Source organism: Canis lupus, chromosome 11 (genome assembly GCF_011100685.1).
Source record: "Canis lupus familiaris isolate Mischka breed German Shepherd chromosome 11, alternate assembly UU_Cfam_GSD_1.0, whole genome shotgun sequence".
NCBI classification, from domain to species: Eukaryota; Metazoa; Chordata; class Mammalia; order Carnivora; family Canidae; genus Canis; species Canis lupus.
Genome location: NC_049232.1, coordinates 71,258,034 through 71,277,984, shown reverse-complemented (window position 1 = coordinate 71,277,984; position 19,951 = coordinate 71,258,034). Strand labels below are relative to the sequence as shown.

The following is a 19,951-nucleotide window of genomic DNA, read 5'->3' as shown; positions in this document are numbered from 1 at the left end:
GTGGTTCTCAACCAAGGTGATTTTGCCTCTCCAGGGGTATTGGACAATACCTGGAGACACTTTTGGTTGCCACAACTTGAGGAGGGGACTAACAGCATCTCACTGGCAGCAGCCAGGGTTGCTGCTAAAAATCCTACAATACTCAGGACCGTCCTCACAACAAGGCATTATCTAGTCTCAAACATGAGTAATGCCGAGGCGGAGAAAGCTTGCTTTCATCAGGAACTGGAACTATCTCAGGGCCAATCTTTCCATCTGTAGAAAAGAGATGTAAATAGTGTTTGCTTCACAGCATCATTGAAAATTTCATGAAATTTTATCTTGGACACTTTAGCAGGTGCCTGGCCTACCGTAAGCACTCACAAGAAACTAGCTCCTGCAATTAATAATAAAGCATGCATCATGGTGCATGGGGCTTAGTGATAGTAAGAAGGATGTTAAACATTGGTACTAGTACTAGTACTGTGGCCCTTCAGGTAACTTTTCTTCTCCCCTCTGTCTTCCTGTTCCTCATGATACCATTCTAAGCCTTCATATTGGACTAGCTTTCCATACCTGGCCTGTTCTGCTTTGCTAGTTATATCTTTCTTTATTTTTCTTTTTAAGATTTAATTTATTTATGATAGAGAGAGAGAGAGAGAGAAAGAGAGAGAGAGGCAGAGACACAGGCAGAGGGAGAGGCAGGCTCCATGCCAGAGCCCAACGTGGGACTCAATCCTGGGACTCCAGGATCGCGCCCTGGGCCAAAAGCAGGTGCTAAACCGCTGAGCCACCCAGGGATCCCCTGCTTTGCTAGTTATGTCTTTCATGTGACATTCAGATCTCAACACAGTCCTCCAGGCGTGGTCTGAGCTAGACACAGTGGAGCTGATGCCTTTGGGTTCTAAGACTTTATGTTTCTATTCATGTTGCTTTCTTAGCTGTTGCCTTACTGTTAACTTTCACTGGGATCTCTGAGGCCTCAATTATTGAATGGAAATGACATAAGGAGAGGAAGGAAGAAAAGCTGGCTGAATGTATGTTTATAAAATGTACATTTTTGGTGGGGACTCAAAAAAAAAAAAAACCCATTTGGACCCTTCTATCTAACCCAGGGTCCAACTTCCAGAGGTTGAAACCAGGAGGTGACTGATGAGAGATAAAAGGTGAGGAAGGAGAGGCAGACACTCAGGAGAGACATAGCACCTGTTGTTTATAATCCCTGAATGCGGGATCCCTGGGTGGCGCAGCGGTTTGGCGCCTGCCTTTGGCCCAGGGCGCGATCCTGGAGACCCGGGATCGAATCCCACATCGGGCATCCCGGTGCATGGAGCCTGCTTATCCCTCTGCCTATGTCTCTGCCTCTCTCTCTCTCTCTATCATAAATAAGTGAAAGTTGAAAAAAAAAACTAAAAAAACAAACAAACAAACAAAAAAAATGTATAATCCCTGAATGCTCCTTTATCAGAACAGTAGCAGGAGCATGAGATTCCTGCCAGGGTTCTCAGAACCCGCAGTTGTGTTACTACGTGAGCTTTGTTTGAGGTTCTATCATCACAGCCTCCCCACCCCCGCCCCGTCTTTCCTTTATCACATTTCTCTACCTCATTGTGCACATCGAGCAAAATGAGAGCATTCCTCAAGACCCATCCACCCGTGCACACAGGCTCCCTGTGCAAATGGCTCCCTAGGATGGATCTCTATTATTTCACCAAAAAACATCAGAGGAAGAATTTGTTCTGCTCCACTAAAGACATGATTTCCAGTTCTTTCTACTGTCTTAGCTTAGTTTTTTTGGCTGCTCCCTGGGAAAAGGATGGAGAAAAAAAGAGGTATCCATAATACTTAGCTGAGCGAGTTTAACCAGGACTGCATAAGGAAAGAAGACGATAATTCAGGATTATCTAGCCATGGAATAAAAATAATTCCTCAGATACAGCTGTGACACCATATCCACATCGTAGCCCCCATAGGTGTTTGGGACAGCCCCAACATGCCACAGCCTGGTCCCTTCTCTGCTCCTTCCACATCCTTCTTTCGTTCCTCTTAGTATGTGCATCACTTCAGCAGTGGTTCAAACCACAGGCCTCCGACCAGCCTGGGTTCCAGACTGAGCTGTGTCCCTATAGGGTGGTACTAATGTCACTCATTTCCCAGGCTTGTGGTGAGTGGGATATGAGGTCATGGTGTCTGGCATAGAGTAAACACTCAACAAATCAACAGAGATGAGGCAGTGGTATCACTGCTGTGCTTATGTGAACCTTTCCTGTAGGTAGCCCCATCTCCATTTAGTAAGTGAAGAACACCTAAAGATCAGAGAGGCCGTGTCACTGTGCTCCAGGAGAAATGTATGCGACAGGTCCAGGATTTGAACCTCGGTGTAATAAGATCATTTTGCACAATGTTTCTGTCATGTTATTTTCTCACTTCTTGGCGTGGACACTGGCAATATGATTAAGGATGTGAAGAACAGAATTTAGAAGGCCTGTGTTTACTAAGCTATAGCAAAGTGGCACTATTGCCAACTTGAATTGTCTGACTCTTTTTGTTTTTCTTTTTTTTTTAAGATTTTATTTATTTATTCATGAGAGACACAGAGAGAGGGAGGCATAGACACAGGCAGAGGGAGAAGCAGGCTCCATGCAGGAAGCCTGACATGGGACTCGATCCCAGGTTCCCAGGATCATGACCTGAGCCAAAGGCAGACGCTCAACCCCTGAGCCACCCAGTGTCCCTCAATATTGCCAACTTCATAGTGGCCCAGCTGATCAAAGGCTTTCATGTGCATCTCACAGAAATAATGTATTTCCTGAAGCTCAGAGAGGCTTGGCGAGGTGGCCAAAGTCACACAACAGCTGAACTGAATTCAAGAGTGAGTCTTCTCCTAGATCTGCTGAGTTTTCAATTAGGGATCCTCTGCTCTCCCCTCCCACTGATGTTGCTCGCCAGTGGTTTCTCTTTTCAGTTTTGTGTGGTGGCGGCATGTAATCACGACTAATAAAGCAAGCTCGCTCTCACTGTCATGGAGGAATGGGAAATTGAAATTATAAGTCATTAAATGGAAAATCCCGAGCCTTATAGTAACGCCAACTCAGCCTCAATCCATTACTGCCTATATATTTAGCCAGTCTATTTTTAAGAGTTTAATATTGAGAAATAGGACATATTTATAATGCAGCTGCATTAATTTCATTCCCAAATCCCTACCATTTGCTATAGTTGACTTACATGTGTTTAAATTTATAACCACCCTTTTGCACTGGGAAGATAATGCCCTTAGTTTCAAGGAAGATGGGTGGAAAATCTGCCAGTTGAAGTAGTAAGATTGTACAAACTCCGTATTCCACTCCGTGATAAACTCCTCCCTCCCTCCACCATAGCATGGCTTGGTAATGGACTTATGTGGCAACGTGTGTTTTTCATAGCCCAGATTCAGTGCCCAGTCATAGACACACCTTGAATCACTTGTTCACTCACTCACCAAGTGTAGCCCTGCAAGCCCTGAATGGGTGTGTTCATTATGCCACTGAAGAGGGACACTTCAGTTTCAGGTCATTGTTATTCCTGAGATATTCTCCATAATTATCATTAATGTGGATTAAAGGGAAGCCAGCTGAGAGGGGTTATTTTCATCTACTCCAATATGCAAGTCAGTTCGTTAGATCACGTTTATGGGCCACACTCCAAGATAATCCGTGGAGTAGCTTTTGAAGATATCTGTCCAACTCTGCTATTCATAGGTTGTATGATACTTGAAAAATTAATTAATCTTGGTGTGCCTCACTTACCCATTTGTAAGATGGAAATAATAATATGCTTCTTGACAGGTTGTATACCAATCACTGCCACAATAGTGCTGTGTAACAAACAGCTACAAAATCTCAATGGCATCCAATAATAAACATCAATTTGTCATGTGTCTAAGGAATAGATGGAGTGTTGCGCTCATCTTAGATGGGTTTATTTATCATCTACAGGTTGGCAAGGGTCAGTGCCCTAGACTATAAGAGAAGGGTCAATGCTCCATGCTGCAGAGCTGTGACTCTACCATGTGCCATTCACCTTCCTTGGACCAACAGGCCAGCTGAGGCAGGTCCTCCTTGTGGTGGTGGCAGGTGTAAGCATGTGAGCAGAAGCATGTGGTACCTCTTAAAGCCTATTCTCATAATTAACATACGTTAACTTTCACCCACATAACATTGGCCAAAACAAGTCACTCGGAAAATCAAGGAGCAATGAATGAAGTACATTCCACCCACAAAGAGGCTATAGCAGTGGTATGGGTGAGGGGTGAGGCGAAGAAATGAGGCTAATTATTATTCCATGCACCACAGTCATTATGAGAATTACATTAAATCATAGCTGTTTACCTTAATGCCTATCACATTATAAACACTCCATAAATGGCATAAACTTTATTATTACTGTTATTATGATTACATGACTAATGAGATGTCCTTGACAAATTGGAGCAGTACATTTTAGTGAACTTTGGGAACAGATCAACCAGAGAAGTCTAAGCTAACTCTCTGGTGAGAAAAAGTAAAATCATGAAAAGGTTAAATTCCTGGGGAGGAAGAGAATAGGGGTAAGAGGGTGGGCATCTCCCCCCACCCTTTGCTTCCAGAAAACCGTTTCCTCTGGCTTGTGATGATGGAACAAGATCTTTATCAGCTGTATATTTGAGACCTGGGAATCCCTTAGAGGTCAGAGCACAAACTTGATGAGCATCACGTAGTGAGGCATGAGGGCAGACAGAAGCCATGAGCGGAAGTTCTGGACTTCACAGCAGCCACGGATGATAGTAAAGTTTATACATGAGAGGACGACAGGGAGTTAGAGTCCATAGTCCTGAGTCAAAGGCGATGAGTTACCCAAAGGGGAAGGGAAGAACACAGCATGCGTTAAGCTTTGAGTCAGCACAAGGCCCTCTGCAAGCTTATCTCACTTAAGCCGGCTAACAATAATGATAATAAAGGCTATACTTCGTTGAGTGCTTAATCCGTTTTGGGTACTGAGCTAAGCACATTGCATATATTATTGCATTGAATTTTAACCAGAAAAAAACCCACAGAACCCCACACTTCTGGAGGGAGATTTAGGCTCATGGTTTTACAGGAACTGGGGCTTAGGGCCATTAAGAAACATACCCAATACCTAAAGCCACATGGTGCCTTGGTGAGAGAATGGAGGTGAAACCCAAATCTGTGGGACTCCTGCACCGCACGCACACCATGCCCAGAGGATCTGAGATAGCTGGGTAGGCACTGGAAACGGTAATGGGGCCAGAGGGCAAGGCTCCCAAAGTAGGTGGGCTTTTTGAAGTAAGGTTTGGGAAAGGAGTAGGAATGATAATGAGACCACCCTCTTCTTAGTTGAAGATGGACTTTCTTGGTAATGAAATCATCTCTCACTTTAAGCTCTGGAAGAACCAAACTGCAGAGTTTTCTGTACAGTCCTTGCCCCTGTCGCCTGCTGGTGGCACTCTTAATATCGTCCCCTTCACCTGGTTCTGCATTTGATAAGGCTCTGATGATTGGCTTCTCCTCCAGGAATTTTCTAGAGCCTTACCACTTGCCGAAGGAATTGGAGAACATTGCATGTTCTCAGTGGTCTTGTCACTCTTCTCTGGTTATTTAGCATACTCCTTTCATCATGTTTACCTGTCTCTCCCACTTAAAGAGTGTTGTGCTTTCAAAAAGGGGCCACATTCTGTTCATCACGGCATCCCCAGTGTCCATGTCCGGATACAGCACCCAGTGCCGGTGTTGGCTGCAGAATCCCAGCTGTAAAATAGGTGGCACACTGGTCCCAGGGAGCGCAGACCCGCATACTTGGCCTTCCTGTGCAGTTATAGAAAGGATGAATCTGGGAGAAGAAGCTGGCTAGTGTCTGTGAGTCCCAACAGATTCTGGACTTGCCTCTGCCCTGCAGGTTTGGGCAGAAGATGCTGATTTGCTATGACTGATGGTTTAAGATCTTTTTGGCCATGAAAATAACAGTATTAACTCTCATTGCCTAAATGCTTACTCCGCATCAGGCACTGTGATAAGCATTTTAGCATCTCATTTAATCCAAAAACAGCTTTATGAATTTGGAATTGCAAACCTCAGCTTAACACTTGGGAAGTCTGAGACTTTGAATGGTTAAGTGGTTTGCCTACATCTCACAGCTGGTAAGAAGCAGGGCTTCACATTCCAGATTGCAGCCGATCCCAAAGCCTTCCCATAGCCATGCCTTGCTCTCCTGGTGCTACTCAAGTGACCGAGAAGGCTTTGACCCTGTCTGTCCAGTTACTTGACCCTTTCTCTCTTACAGAGGACTTGTCAGCTTGATGTTTCAACTTCAGCCCAAACTTTGGAAATCTTCTGTGCCTCTCTGGGCCCTATAAAGATAGGAGAATGTAGGGGACAGCATTCTCAAGAGATACGAAGGCCCTGCAAACTCAAGAGTGCAGTTCTTGTGGTTACTGCATTCATCTTATTGAAGCACAGTTTCATTTACATTTAGAACCACAGGGCCACGGAGTTGGAAAGAATCTTCAAGACCATCTCTGTCCTGGCTAGGGACTGTGGAACCAGCTCCAGAGAACCTGGAAGGTATTGTTTTTAAGACAACAGAGGAATATATTACTAATTTTTATTCCATCATTCCAGCTTAATACAGTTCTCCAGCAGAAATTATGACCACCCTCCAAGTCTGCTGTGCTAGCTGACAGGCCCGAGATCTTGTATGTAAGAAAAGGCTGTTCCCAAGTTTTCCAATTTATATTTGCTGCTGTTTGTTCATTTGTCTTGCCTGTAGGCGCTTGCTTGAAGATAAGCTGTAGCAGGCATCAAAGGTTTAAGAAAATGTGTGGGAGAAAAAAAAAAAAACACTAAAAAGTGAGAAAATTCTATCCATCAACTTTTTAACCCTGAGAATTGGGAAGAGGTGGCCATTTTAAAAAATGTGTATATGGGTTTTGTTTTCAATTTATTCTACTAGTGGAGTATTGTCATCTGGCTAAGGAATACTGACTTCTTTTTGTTCGTTTTTTTCTTTTCATGAAGAGATGGCTTCTGTATGAAAATTCATGCTAGATTCAGCAACTGGATTCTTACAACTTCCAAATGTGATGGTTCTTTGCATTTATACTAGGTCTTCCTAGCTGGTGTGTGCTTTAGGACTGGGGTGTCTTCTTATTTACTGTCACCACAATCCTGGCGTCTAAGTGTGCTCAGTCCAAAGCCAAAGGGAATATGAACCATGAATGAACCATGTAATAATCAGGGTTGTCCAGAGAAACAGAACCAATAGGAGGTATCTATATCTCTATTACCTATTGATTATATATATATAGATTTTTTTTCTATCTCTCTAGCTATGTACCTATATCTCTGTCAACATCTATATAGAGATTTGTTTCTGTGTTTATTTGTTTTAAGGAAATGACTCCTATGATGCTGAAGGCTGACAAGTCCCAGATCTTCAGGGTATACCATTAGGCTAGAGATGCAGGTAATAGGGATGCCTGGGTGGCTCAGCCTTTTAGTGTCTGTCTTTGGCCCAGGGTGTGATCCCAGAGTCCCGGGATCGAGTCCTGCATTGGGCTTCATCCATGGAGCCTGCTTCTCTGCCTATGTCTCTGCCTCTCTCTCTCCCTCTCTCCATGTCTCTAATGAATAAATAAAATCTAAAAAGAAAAAAAGAGATGCAAGGAACATTTAATGTTGTAGTTCAAGTTTGGTGACTTGTGGGCAGAAATCTTCCTTTAGAGGAGGTCAGGCTTCTTTCTGTGAAGACCTTCAACTACTTGGAGGAAGCCCATTCTCATTACAGTCAAAGTGTGAGCATGCTCAAAGTCTGCCAGGCTAAATGGTAATCTAAAAAATCTAAACAACAACAAAACAAACCTTCACAGAAATATCAAGAATAACGCTCAACCAACTATCTTGGTACCATATCCCAGACAAGTTGATACAGAAAATTAAGCATCACTGGATCGGAGGTTAAAATTATCTTAGAATTTGGGGACTTAGAATAATAAACACAGGAGACCTGAGGGCTAGACCTTGATCTTCTGTGGACTTTTGTCATGACTTTGTCTCTTGGTGCCTTTGTTTTCACAAATGAATAAAAGAGGAATGATATACTCTCTGAAAGAATTTTCAAAGTGGATATTTAATAATGCAGGTGATGTTCCAATGAATGACTGAATGAATGAATACCTGAATGGGTAGTTGGACGGTTGGGTGAAATGATTGACCAGTCATGAAGCTGAAGGGTAAGCAAGAGGAAGTTTGGTAATGAGTGCTCTTGAGCACTTGCTATGTTCTAGGAGCTCCGTCGGACAAGTTATGTACATAATTACATACAGTCGTCCCACAGCCCTACAGACATTTACAAAGGAAGAAGGAGAGCGAGTGACTCAATGGCACACAATGGCAGAGCTAACATTGGAATCGAGTCTCTTTCTCTTGCACTGGATGGTAAAGCCAGTGAATACTTGCCTGTGGCTGGTTCTCTGAACCTAGTTCTGTAGGGAGACAAAGCTCACAAAATGGAGCATGACTTGAGCCTGAGACCTGTAGGGTGGACTGTGTTGACCATCAACATGGAGCAAGATTTCTCTGGCATAGCTGGCCAGTCTCCAGTCAAGGTGGACCCCTGGCTCCAGCCAGGGCCAGGTTGCCTGGGCTCTTTGCCTGGATCATTTAGGAGGGGCTGGGCTGTCAGAGTCCCTTTCCAGGCCCTGAGAAGTAACATTCAAACCCCAAGACCGGGATATCCTTTTCCATCCACCAACGAACCAGAAGGATGTGTGTAGGGTGGTGCGTGGAGTGGGCCAGGGTCCTCTGTGTCACTGTAACCTGGGCCCAGATCCCAGGTCTGCCATCCCTAAGCTGTGTGACCCTAGGAGATGGTGTGACTTCTCTGAGTCTCAGTTTCCTCATTTCTAAACACCAGCTAATGACACTTAACCTTTCAAGCCTGTTAGGAGGAGTAAGTGGGAAACCATAAGGAGATGCCAGGCTCCTCGTCTAGCAAAGAGCTGGTATTCAAGAATGGTGGATTTTCTTCCTGCATAGGCTTGATGAGTCTAGAAAAATTAAAGAGGGTGATAAAAGTGATGCCAGAACCAGAACCAGAACCTATACAAGCGTTGGTGGTGGAGCAGCCCAGGCTGTGTGTGTCGAGGGGGGGCTGTCGTATAATTACTGGGTTCTAAGGTAGACACAGCGTGAAGGGCAGAGGATCAGCCCGGAGCTTGTCTGGTACCTGGGAATCATATGCCTTTGCAAAGGCCCTGGAGCCCCGGCCTCTCTTCCACCTCTGTTTTCCCTTCTCCTGCCTTCTCTGTCTCCTCTCCTGTCCTTGCCTCTCCCCTTCCTGTTCCCTCTGCTGCCTCTGCCCTTCCACTTTTCTGGGCCTCTTCCTTTCTTGCCCCTTGCCTTTATTACTGAGCTCTCTTTTCCTTTGCATTCTTGTTTCCCTCTCCCTCCCTCCTCCCCTGTTCTCTCCTCCCCTCTCTGTGTCTCCTCTGCTGGCCCCAGCGGTTCATAGCCATTAAACTTGACAGTGTCTCATATGGTGGAAAGAGGCAGCTCCCCCTCCTCCCCTCCCTTCCTGGGCTGACACGATGCTCACATCAGGCACCATCTGTTGCGTTCATCCAGGCGACGGGTGAGCATTTTGCTGCTCTGGGGAGGCAGAGCTCAGCGGGGACCAGGAGGTGGTGTGGCTTGTTTGGACAACTTGATATATTGATATTGATAGAGCTACCGAAAGGGCTCGGAGGGGCGGGGGTGGTGGAGAGAGGGAGGCAGGATGCAGTGGGCCATGGAGGGCCCGCACAGGCACTTCCCCATAAGTGTGGGCACCTGCCACTGCTGCAAAGGCCAGAGCAGCCAGACAGGTGAGTGAGATCTGCTACCGCTGGGATCAGAAACCCTTGCAGCTCGGAGGAGCAATCCTCCCCTCTCCATGTCATCCTCACCTCCCGGCCAGTCCAGTCTGCATCCGTTTTGGAGAAAGGAAAGCAGAAATAGCAGGATGGGAGGAGGCTGATCGTTAGGATTGGTGAGTGGTAGAGGCACCACAGAAGGGGGGGTGTATCAGTTGAGGTCTCCCCTGGACAAAGAAGGCACCCTCAGATGGGACTTGCAGGAGGAATTGAATGAAGCAGGTATTTATAGGGGCGTGGGCAGAGGGAAGAGGGTCGACATGAGGGTATTGAAGACCCAGGGACAAGGAATATCAGGAAGCCACCACTGACTCTTGGAATCATTGAGGAGGTGGGGAGAGGCATTGGTTTTCCTGGAGCCTTTGAGGACAGGATCTGCAGCCAGGGGCCCCCCACAGAAGCTGGAATTGTCAAGGGCCCCAGACTCTCAGGAATGGGGTGCAGAGAGGGATAAGGGGTGAGGGAAGACCCGTCTCCAAATTCTCTCCTCCTGTATCCCCCCAAGGGCTTCCCACTGGGCAAAGCCAACTGCGAGGAGCAGGGGTGTGGTCACAGAGGGTCTGTCCCCAGGACATAGAGTGGGGTGGGGATGGATGGAGGGCAGGGGAGCAGATGGAGAACAGCCAGTGCAGATCAGGACTGAACATGTGTTCCGGTGACTGCCCGTGCCAGGAGCTCGTGTCCTTAACCACCATGCACAAGGCTCCTGTACCTTTTCCAAGGAGTGCGTGCGTGGAGGGTCCATAGAGTCCAGCTCTATCTTGCAAGTGTGAGACCGCATCACCCAACCCCCAGCCTACTCGACCTCTCTCCTCAAACGTGTGCCGGACACCAGGGGTTCACAGCTCCGACCAGCTCGTGGTCTCAGTCCTCTGGAACATGTTGTCTCCCAGAGCTCCTGCTCATTTTGAGAGGTGCCTTCATGAGGCCTCTGTGGATGCCAGGCCAGACTCCATCCTCCGACCCCGCCTCATCCTCGTCTTCCAATCAGCCACCACCTCCAGAGGGAGCGGTGCCTGCAAGGGAGCTCTGAAGCGTGCCCACTTCTCTGCCTCTCCCTCTGCTACCCTATCCAGGGGATCACCTCGTAGGTGGGCTTCTGCACAACTGCCCCGTCATCCTGGTTGGTCGTCTTACTTCCATTTCTGCCCATCCCCCGTGAATCCTGCTCTTTGCTGCCGGAACAATCTTTCCGAAATGAATATCTGGTCAAGCCACTCTTCTGTTGAAAACTGTCAGGGCGTCCTGTCTCTAATAAGGCCCAGAGGGTTGGGGTCGGTGGTGGGGTTAGGACTTCCTACCTCTCCAGCATGATCTCACGTCACTTGCTTTGGGTGTTTGAGGACCAGTGGGTGGTGGTGCAGCCCCCTCCATCCACCTTCCCCTCAGAGGGCTCTTGGTCTGGTTCTTCCTCTCCTCACTTCCCCGCTCCCTACCGCTTCCTTCTTTCAGTCCCAGTACCCACTCCTCGAAGCAAGTGCCCAGGATTTTCCTAAACTAGGTCACATTCTGCTAACAGAGCCTCCGCATCCTCTCTCACCTCTCCTTTGTGACATATGTCACTTAAAAATTTTTACACGTGTAAGTCAATCATTTCATTAATCGTGGTCCGTCCTATCTTTATGGCGAGCATCATGCCAGGGGCTGTTCATCATTTCACCACCGCACCTTGTTATGGACCATACCCCCACCCCCACACAGAGCCATGTGTTGAAGTCTTAACCTCAGGATGACTGTGTGTTTATCTACTTGGGCTGACATAACAAAATACCGTAGATAGGGTGGCTTCAACGACAGACACTTATTTTCTCCCAGTTCCGGAGGCTAGAAGGCCAAGATTAGGACGCCAGCACAGTTGGGTTCTGGCTTACAGATGGCTGTGCTCACAGGGCCTTTCCTGTATGTGGGGAAAGAGAGGGGGGAGAGAGAGAAAGAGATTTCTTCCTCTTCTTCTATAGACACGGATCCTATTGGATTAAGACCTCACTGTCATGACCTCATTTAACTTTAATTACCTATTGAAGGCCCTGTCTCCAAGTACAGTCACACTGGGCATTTAGGGCTTTAACACAAGAAATTTGGAGGGACACAGTTCAATCCATGGTGACTATATTTGGAGATAGGATCTTTAAAAAGTAATTAAAATGAAATGAGATCATTAAGGTGGAGCCCTAATCGGATAGGACCGTGGTGTCAGTAAACGAGGACGAGATCTCTGTCTCTTTCCCTCTGTCTCTGCCTCCCTGCCTGTGGCTCTCTCTCCCTACCATGTGAGCACACTGTGAGAAGATGGCTGTCGGTGAGCCAAGGAGAGAGACCTCGCTAGAACCCAACCACCCTGGCACCCTGATCTCACACTTCCGGCCTCCAGAGCTGTGAGAACATAAATTTTTGTGAAGTTACCCAATCGATGATTTCTGTTCTGGTGGCCCGAGCTAAGACAACACCTCCTGTACTTGACACAGATACATTATGTTTTTTGTTTTTTGTTTTTTTTCTGAAAACACTGTTGAATGGATGAGTGAACGGATAAGAAAATGAATGAAGGCATGAATGTTGGCCAACCTGAATGGGCCCTGCCCTTGGAGGATTCCAGACTTTTGACCACAGTATAGTCCAGCTCTTACAATTTGGGGCCAGTCACGCTCATCTCTGGGTTTAAGCCATCAGGACTGGGCGTGGGGAAGTGCTTCTCAGAATTGGAGCGTAGCCTCTTGCGGGAAGGCTGTGCATCATAGGCTTGGAGTAGGTGTCCCATGTTTGGGTTGTTCTCGGTTCACCTTTAAGGAGACCTAATGGAGAAATATAGGGAGACAGCAAGACAGGCAGATGAGAAAGTTATGCCACCTCATGGCCCATTTGTAGAGTCAGTTGTCTTTCCTTAGCAAACATGGATTACCCCCTCTCCCCAGCCTGTGTCCTCAAAGACAGAGCTTCTCGCAGAGCCCCATGCCCAAAACAGCCTTCTGGATGTGAGCTACGCCCCAGTCACATCTGTCTAAGCTGAAAAGCTTACCTGGGAAAACAGGAGCTCCTTAGAAATTGGTGTTGGGATGTTCAGAAGCCTTCTTTGTCCAGTCCGGTGAAATCCCTTCAAAGAAACAGGAATCTTTTGCACATACCATCTCCTGGCCTCAGACAGCAGGTAGCTCCAACTGAAGAAGCGTCCTTGCCTCTGGAGACATAGATGGAGGGAGGGCTGAGCTTGGAGGCTTCAAAGTTGGGACTCTCTTTGGGAATTTCTCAGAACAAAGGCAGTGAGGCCATTTAGATGATTTCCTTTGCTTCTTTCCCATTTCCTCCCCTTACCTTTTATGTTGTCCTCCTCCTTCCTTCTTAAGCTTTTGTTTCTTTTTTGTTTTTCTTTTATCTTCACCTTTTTTTTCTCTGTCCGTCTTGACCTCACTCTTACCATTCTCTGGAACTTCCTACCAGTTTCAATTTTGAAATTTTACAGAAACGAGACTACTAACAAATCCATCCAGGGTATTGATAAAAATAGAGCATTGGACTGGGATTTAGGAGGCTTGACTTTGCCACTGGCTAGCCTGGAGTGAGTCACATGCCTTGTTTGGCTGGGCTGGGGGGTGAGGGGTGTGGCTCAGTTTCCCTTTCAGTAAAATTGGGATATTGTACCAAGTGATCTCCATGTCACAGTACTGCAGTTTTATCTTCTCAAATGTTACTTGACCCATGATGTCGTCTTCCCCCACCGCCACTGTTCTGGTTCTGGCTGGCTACGCCAAAGCCTCTCTGCACTGGTCTCTCCACCTCTGCATGCATCCTCCGCATTCTTACTAGGAATTGTTGTCGGATGAGACTTATTTTGAACATGCCAATTTTCTGCGAATTTTCAGTGAATAGCTTTTGCCATTAGGGTACATTCCAGACTCCTCAATGTGACTCACAGTGATCTTACCCGCCTGGCCTCGTCTCCTCTTTGCATGCTCCCTTGGAGCCACATTGAACTCACGCCTTGCTCTTTCGGGCTTCGGATCTTTGCCCATGCCTCTCCTCCTACCCAGGTGCTCTTTCTTATCCCAGATCTCTTTAGTAACCCTACTCTGATTCAACTCCCTTTGCTAATTCCTATTCCTCCTTCAGGTGTCCCTCTCTCTAAATAGTACCTCCTCCAGAAAGCCTGCCTTGACCTCCAGGATGGGTGAGAGGACCCTTCTTGGTGCTACTCTGGTACTCTGAACTCTCCTAGCACTAAAGTATTGCAGTATTGGGAATGCCTGGATGGGTGTCTTCCCAAACTACAAATTCCTTGAATCACAAATTGGGTCTGACTTCTTCTCACCCTATCTCAAGGGCTCGGGGCAATGCCTGGAATGGAGTGTGTGCTGAATGCCTCAGTGAGGAGCCAACAGATACCGGTGCCTGTGGCTTCCGTCTCATCGTGGAGGGAGGGAGCTCCAGGGACTCAGGGTGGCCAGGCCCAGTCCTCTAGGGGCTGGGGGCAGGCCGAGCCCTAACCTCAGCCCCATTGCCCACCCTGTAGCAGCAGCTGAGGCGACGCAGGAGACCGTGGAGTCCCTGATGCAGAAGTTCAAGGAGAGTTTCCGCGCTAACACGCCCATCGAGATCGGTCAGCTGCAGCCAGCCCCACGCAGGGCCTCGGCAGGGAGGCGGAAGCGGAGGAGCAAGTCTCGAGGTAGGCCCTCCCTCGGCGGGCTGTCCCCAGGTTCTGAACGTACCAGGAGGAGATGTGCCCCCTTCCCTTGTTTCCCAGTCCTCCCATAATCATGCCGTACTGTCCCTGATCAGTCATCTCAGCTGAGGCTTGAAGACAGCTGACCTGTGCCCCGGGGGGGTGGCGCTAGTGTCACTGAGCCCCAGCTGCCTCATCTGAGATGGGACTGGACCATCCGTCTCCTAGAGCAGCTGAGAAGATTAGCAACAGGCACCTCAAAGCTCCCTACATTTAGTGGGTGGCTCTCCAGAGAGCACGGGAGATGCAGATGTTCTCGTGGAAGGCATCCTCACGCTGGGATCCCGGAGCAGGTTTGGGAGTCGCTCTTCGATAGAATAGCATCGTGGTCAGGGGTGGGAGCACTGTAAAGTAGGTAGAACTGGATTCAAAATTTCGATTCTGCTGTTAACTAACCGCGTCACTGTGGGCAGGTCGCTCTGCTTCTCCACACCACTCCGAACCCATGGGATTGTTACGATATCTTAGCACAGTGCCCAGCCCAGCATGCAATAAAAAGTAGATGTTTCCCTCCTCCCCTTCTCTTCCTCCTCTTCCCATCATCTCCTCCTCCTCCTCCTCCTTTTCCTCCTCCTCCTCCTCCTTGTCATCACCATCGTCACCTCTTTCTTCCTCTTGTCATCTGTATGACTCTGTAGATGGGATGGGCCCCCTTATCATTGCTTGGCATCCGAATCCCTTCCCTTCCCTGTAAGCTTACTCAGTAGCCTCCAGCTCCTCTCTTCTTCTGGCCTCTCATGTCTCTAGTCCCTGTGAACATTGTTCTGATGGTGCCATTCCTCTTCTCCCAGAGCTTTAGTGGCTGTCCAGGGCCTTCAGAAGTGCCCAGGATTGTGGAAAGGACCATCCAAGGCCATTGTGGAGCCCTGGTCTCTGCTGTCCCACCTAAATCTGCGTGTTCCACTACCATGTTCCTTTTCATGCCGTTCTCCCTGCCTTAAATGACCTATCCGGACCCTAGGAGCAATTGCTGTCATTTATGGACACTTAGTTACTCCAGGCAGCAAGCTAAATACTATATACCTCTCTCTTTTTTTCTTTTTTTTCAATTTGATTCTCAGCAACACTACATAGAAGGTACAGCTAAATATCATTTTATAGATGATAAGGCTAAGTCACGGGAAGCTGTGGGCACTTGCCCAAAGGGATGCCCTCATCAGTAGGAGAGCCTGGAAGAACTAACCCAGCTGAATTCCAGATCTTTGAACTGAACCACTGTACTCAGAACTGGCCAGGCCCTGCCTGTGTTCCCAACCTAACTTGCATGGCACATTCCACGAAGACGCCGCTGGCTGTCACGGCCAGAATTCACTCTGAATGCCCATGTGTGAGTTTGCCCACATACGTGTCAAGCACTGATTTCGTTGTTGTGGAATATAATGTCATCTTGTTTGGGACAGAGAATTGTGTGGAGGTGGGACTCGTCTGGCTGCCTGAAGCATCTTTGCACTTCTGGGCCTAGATTGGTACCTGCACACATGGTAGATGTTGTTATTTGTTGAGAGGATGTCTAGGTCTTTGTCCTGTGAAATCCTGAACCCTGGCACAAACCAAGGATCGACACATTAAACTGAGGTCGTAAATCAAGGCAGAAGCCGATGCCGGGGTTCCTTTTGGGAATCCACACAGTAACCCCCAGTTTGAACCGATGTGTAATGGTGAGTAAGTCGCTTTGAGGTCAGCCGTGTCTGGTTGCCAGTCCCAGCCCAGTCAGCTTCAACTTGAATGGCTTCTAAAGAGTCACAGGGTATCTCTGAGGCCCAGGCTCTTCTTCTGCACAATGGGATGTCAGTTCCTGCCCCAGGGCATTGCTGTGAAGACATGTGAACCGGTGAATGTAGACACCATGGAACGCTCAGCCCATGTGTCGGGAGCTGAGTAAATGCTGCCTTGTGTGTGTCCCATCTTATATTTGTGCAGGGTCACTTGTTGTAGTTTCATTTAGCCTTACCTACCCATCTTTTTCCTTCTATCAGTCACCAAGAAATCCCTTCCGAGATACGCTCCTGGCAAATACAGCCCCCATGAGTACAAGTGACTCCCAGTCCTTAACCTCCCCTGTTCTCACTGCCTGTCTGAATTATCTCCTTAGTGTCCTATCCAAAAGATTTGTTATACTACTGAATTCCTTCCCCCCAAATCCCTCTTTTACAACGTAACTGTCTTAACAAGGCCTCCACTCTTGGGCATTTGGGCTGTTTCTGATTGCTCACTATTACACAGTGCCGTAAACTAGGCCACATGGGGCTTCTTTTAGTGGGAGGGGAATTAGGCTTGGCCTTTGCTTTGGAATCTGTCTCCCCTCTTGGGGCAGAATTTCAGAATTTGATTATTAATGAAAATCTGCTGTTTGACTTAGATGATGAGTGGATATCAAGTTGCTTTTGATTTACAAGTCAAATTGGGCCTAAGAGAACTAAGGCAAGAAAAAATTCTTTTTTTTTTTTTCTCCCTAAATGTATCTTGAATCTGTCCTCCCTTTCTTTGTCACCAGTATGAGCACCTCTTACCTCCCGCTGGCAACTATACCCTCTTGGGATTCCATCTCCTTAAAGTAGCCAGAGTAATCTTTTTAAAATTTTTTTAAAGATTTTATTTATTTATTCACGAAACAGAGAGAGAGAGGCAGAGACACAGGCAGAGGGAGAAGCAGGCACCATGCAGGGAGCCCAATGCGGGACTCGATCCCAGGACCCCAGGATCACACCCTGAGCTGAAGGCAGATGCTCAACCACTGAGCCCCCCAGGTGTCCCAAGAGTAATCTTTTTAGACACATAACCCGGATAAGGCCACTTTCTGATGAAAATCATTCTGTGGTTTCCTGCTGTCCTTAGAATACATCCCAAACTACTTGCCAGTCTCCTCCACCATCTGGATCTGGCTCCTGTCCTCTTGACTCGCTTGGCATTTCCTTGTGATCCAGCCTCACTGTCTTCCTTCGATTGCTGGAACACAGCAAATGGTTCCCCAGTTTAGAACCTGACGACGTGCTGTCTTCCCCGTACTGTGTCTCTTTACGTGCCCCACCCCCAGCTGCTCCCCTGGCAGTTCTCCCACCATTCAGCTCTCAGCTCTGATCCTAGTTCATCCGAACGGGCTTCCCTGACCACCCAGTCCAATGCTCTCTACCCCAAGACGGTGCTGTGTTACGCTTTTTATTGACTTGTTCCACAATCGTGTGGTCTAAAATGATTTTTGTTTCTTGGCTTATTTACTAACCTCAAAAAACGTGGTTCATACTCGTACGCGAAATACATAGAAAGGGCTTAATACGTATTTGTTGAATAAATGACTGTATTAACCTCCAAAGATCATTCAAAAGTGGCTCAGGTTTGTAACTTCCGGATTGGTGCTGTAAGAGGGATCCAGGATAAGCCGGAGCCTCTTGCTACAGACCTCTGGGGAGTCTTGTTTCCCCTAGAGATAGGCTTGCTGATGGATAACACATTAACTGTGCTCAAGTGGATGCTGTTAAGGCAATTTTGAAAATGGCTTAATAACATTGTGTTCGTGATTTTACTGCCACCATTGGATAGGGTTTTTAGCAAGACAGAAGAAGGATAGTGTGCACCAGCCCCACGCTTCCCGGCTCGCATGCTTACTGCTGCAGGTCCTCAGGATTATCTCGGACTGGGGAACCCCACGGGCGATACAAGTCAGAGAAATTGTGCATTCTCCATCTGCCTCTTGGACATTTCTGAATGCATTCTAGACTCTTGAAGACCCTAGGAAGTCCTGCAGGACAGGAAGCTGGGCTTCTTTGTTTGGCTCCACGTCTGTGCAACCATCTTGACCACAGACTCTATGTTTCCTCCTGGAACATTTATTAGCATCTCAAGGAACAGAAGCAACCACAGAAATGCAGGGTTGGAAGTGCTCCGTTAGCCTGCATGACCATCAGAAGCCCCAGATCCCGTAAGAGGGACTGGATTCTATCTTTTTTTTTTTTTTAAGATTATTTATCTATGAGAGACACAGAGAGAAAGAAGCAGAGACACAGGCAGAGGGAGAAGCAGGCTCCCTGGAAGGACCCAGATGTGGGACTCGATCCCAGGACCCCAGGGACATGACCTGAGCCAAAGGCAGATGCTCAACTGCTGAGCCACCTGGGTGCCCCTGGAGGGTCTGGATTCTCAGTGCAACTCCTCCACCTGCTGCTGAGGTGGCGTCGGGCCTTCTGGCCCAGAGTGGCAGCACCTGGCCTCTCTCTGCCTCTGTGGTGCCCAGTGGTTTGCAGCAGATGGAGCGGGAAGTGGGCAACCGGTGTCGTGGGATGGAGCACGGTTCACAGCAGCTCCAGTGTGTTTCTGTGACTCTGGCTTTCTCCTGAGAGGCCTCGTGGATGTTCAAGTGCATCATCCTTAGGCGGACAGAGGGAGGTGGTGGGGGACTTGATTGCTGTCCTCCTGTCTCCGACAGGGTTTTATGAGGCAGCTGTTGAGCAGGCACTGCCCCCCACCCGAACCCTGCCCACGGCCACAGGCAGTGAAAAGTGAATGTGTCGGGGCTAAAATAAAGCAGGGGAAGATTGCTTTTGATGGGAGGAAGAGCTTCCCGAGGCTCATGAGGTTTAGCTAGGGATTTAAAAGTGGGATTTTTGTATTTAAAATGGAACTAACCAGGTATTATCCAACTACCCATATAGGACATTGGTATTATTGACACTATTTTGCAGATGGGGAAACTGAGGCTAACATAGCTTCTTCAATCGCTTAAGATCAATCAGTCAGCTCATGGGGGTTAGTTCCATTTTAAATACAAAAATCCCACTCTCCGTAATGAGTAGCTGATGTTATTACTGTCATCGGGTCCTGCTCATGTGGCCTGCAGAGGCTCCCAGGTCTGCCCCATGCTCTCTGGGCCACTGCCTCTGACCTGGCTGAGGTTTCATTATTCCTCGTCCAGAGTCCTGCAACAGCCCCTTCATCCACAAATCCATCTACCACTGTGGTGGCTGGAGCGATCTTTTGAAAACACACTAAATCTGGCCACGTCGCTCTCTAGGCTACAACAGTTTCCAAACCGTCTGTCACTGACATTAGGGCATCTCAAGCTTCTGCGGGGAGGTCTTCTAAAGACAGGTGAGAATCAACACACTCCCAAAGGGTCTACAGCTGGGCTCGATAGACATTGGCCATAAGCCCCAAATACCAGACATCACCTAAAAAACCCCCAAAACCCCATGATATTCTATTTCATAATACGTACATGCTTATTTCAGTTTAAATTATACTTCATTAGCTTTTCAGTGAAATCATTTAACATTTTCTCAAGTCTTTAGGTTGTAGGGATGTCCCAGGAAGAAGGACCA

The 19,951-nt window shown here is 47.6% G+C and overlaps 1 protein-coding gene across 3 annotated transcripts in view; it reads left to right on the top strand.

The window, feature by feature from the left end:
• ASTN2 (astrotactin 2) overlaps nucleotides 1-19,951 on the top strand; it is an 852,112-nt gene that overhangs the window by 232,678 nt on the left and 599,483 nt on the right. For 2 of the 3 annotated variants that reach the window (XM_038553225.1, XM_038553224.1), the window contains exon 4: nucleotides 14,430-14,582. The exons of the other annotated variant lie outside the window; for it this stretch is intronic. In XM_038553225.1, the coding sequence (XP_038409153.1) occupies nucleotides 14,430-14,582 (153 nt within the window). The remainder of the gene's footprint in view (nucleotides 1-14,429; nucleotides 14,583-19,951) is intronic. 3 annotated transcript variants of the gene reach the window in all.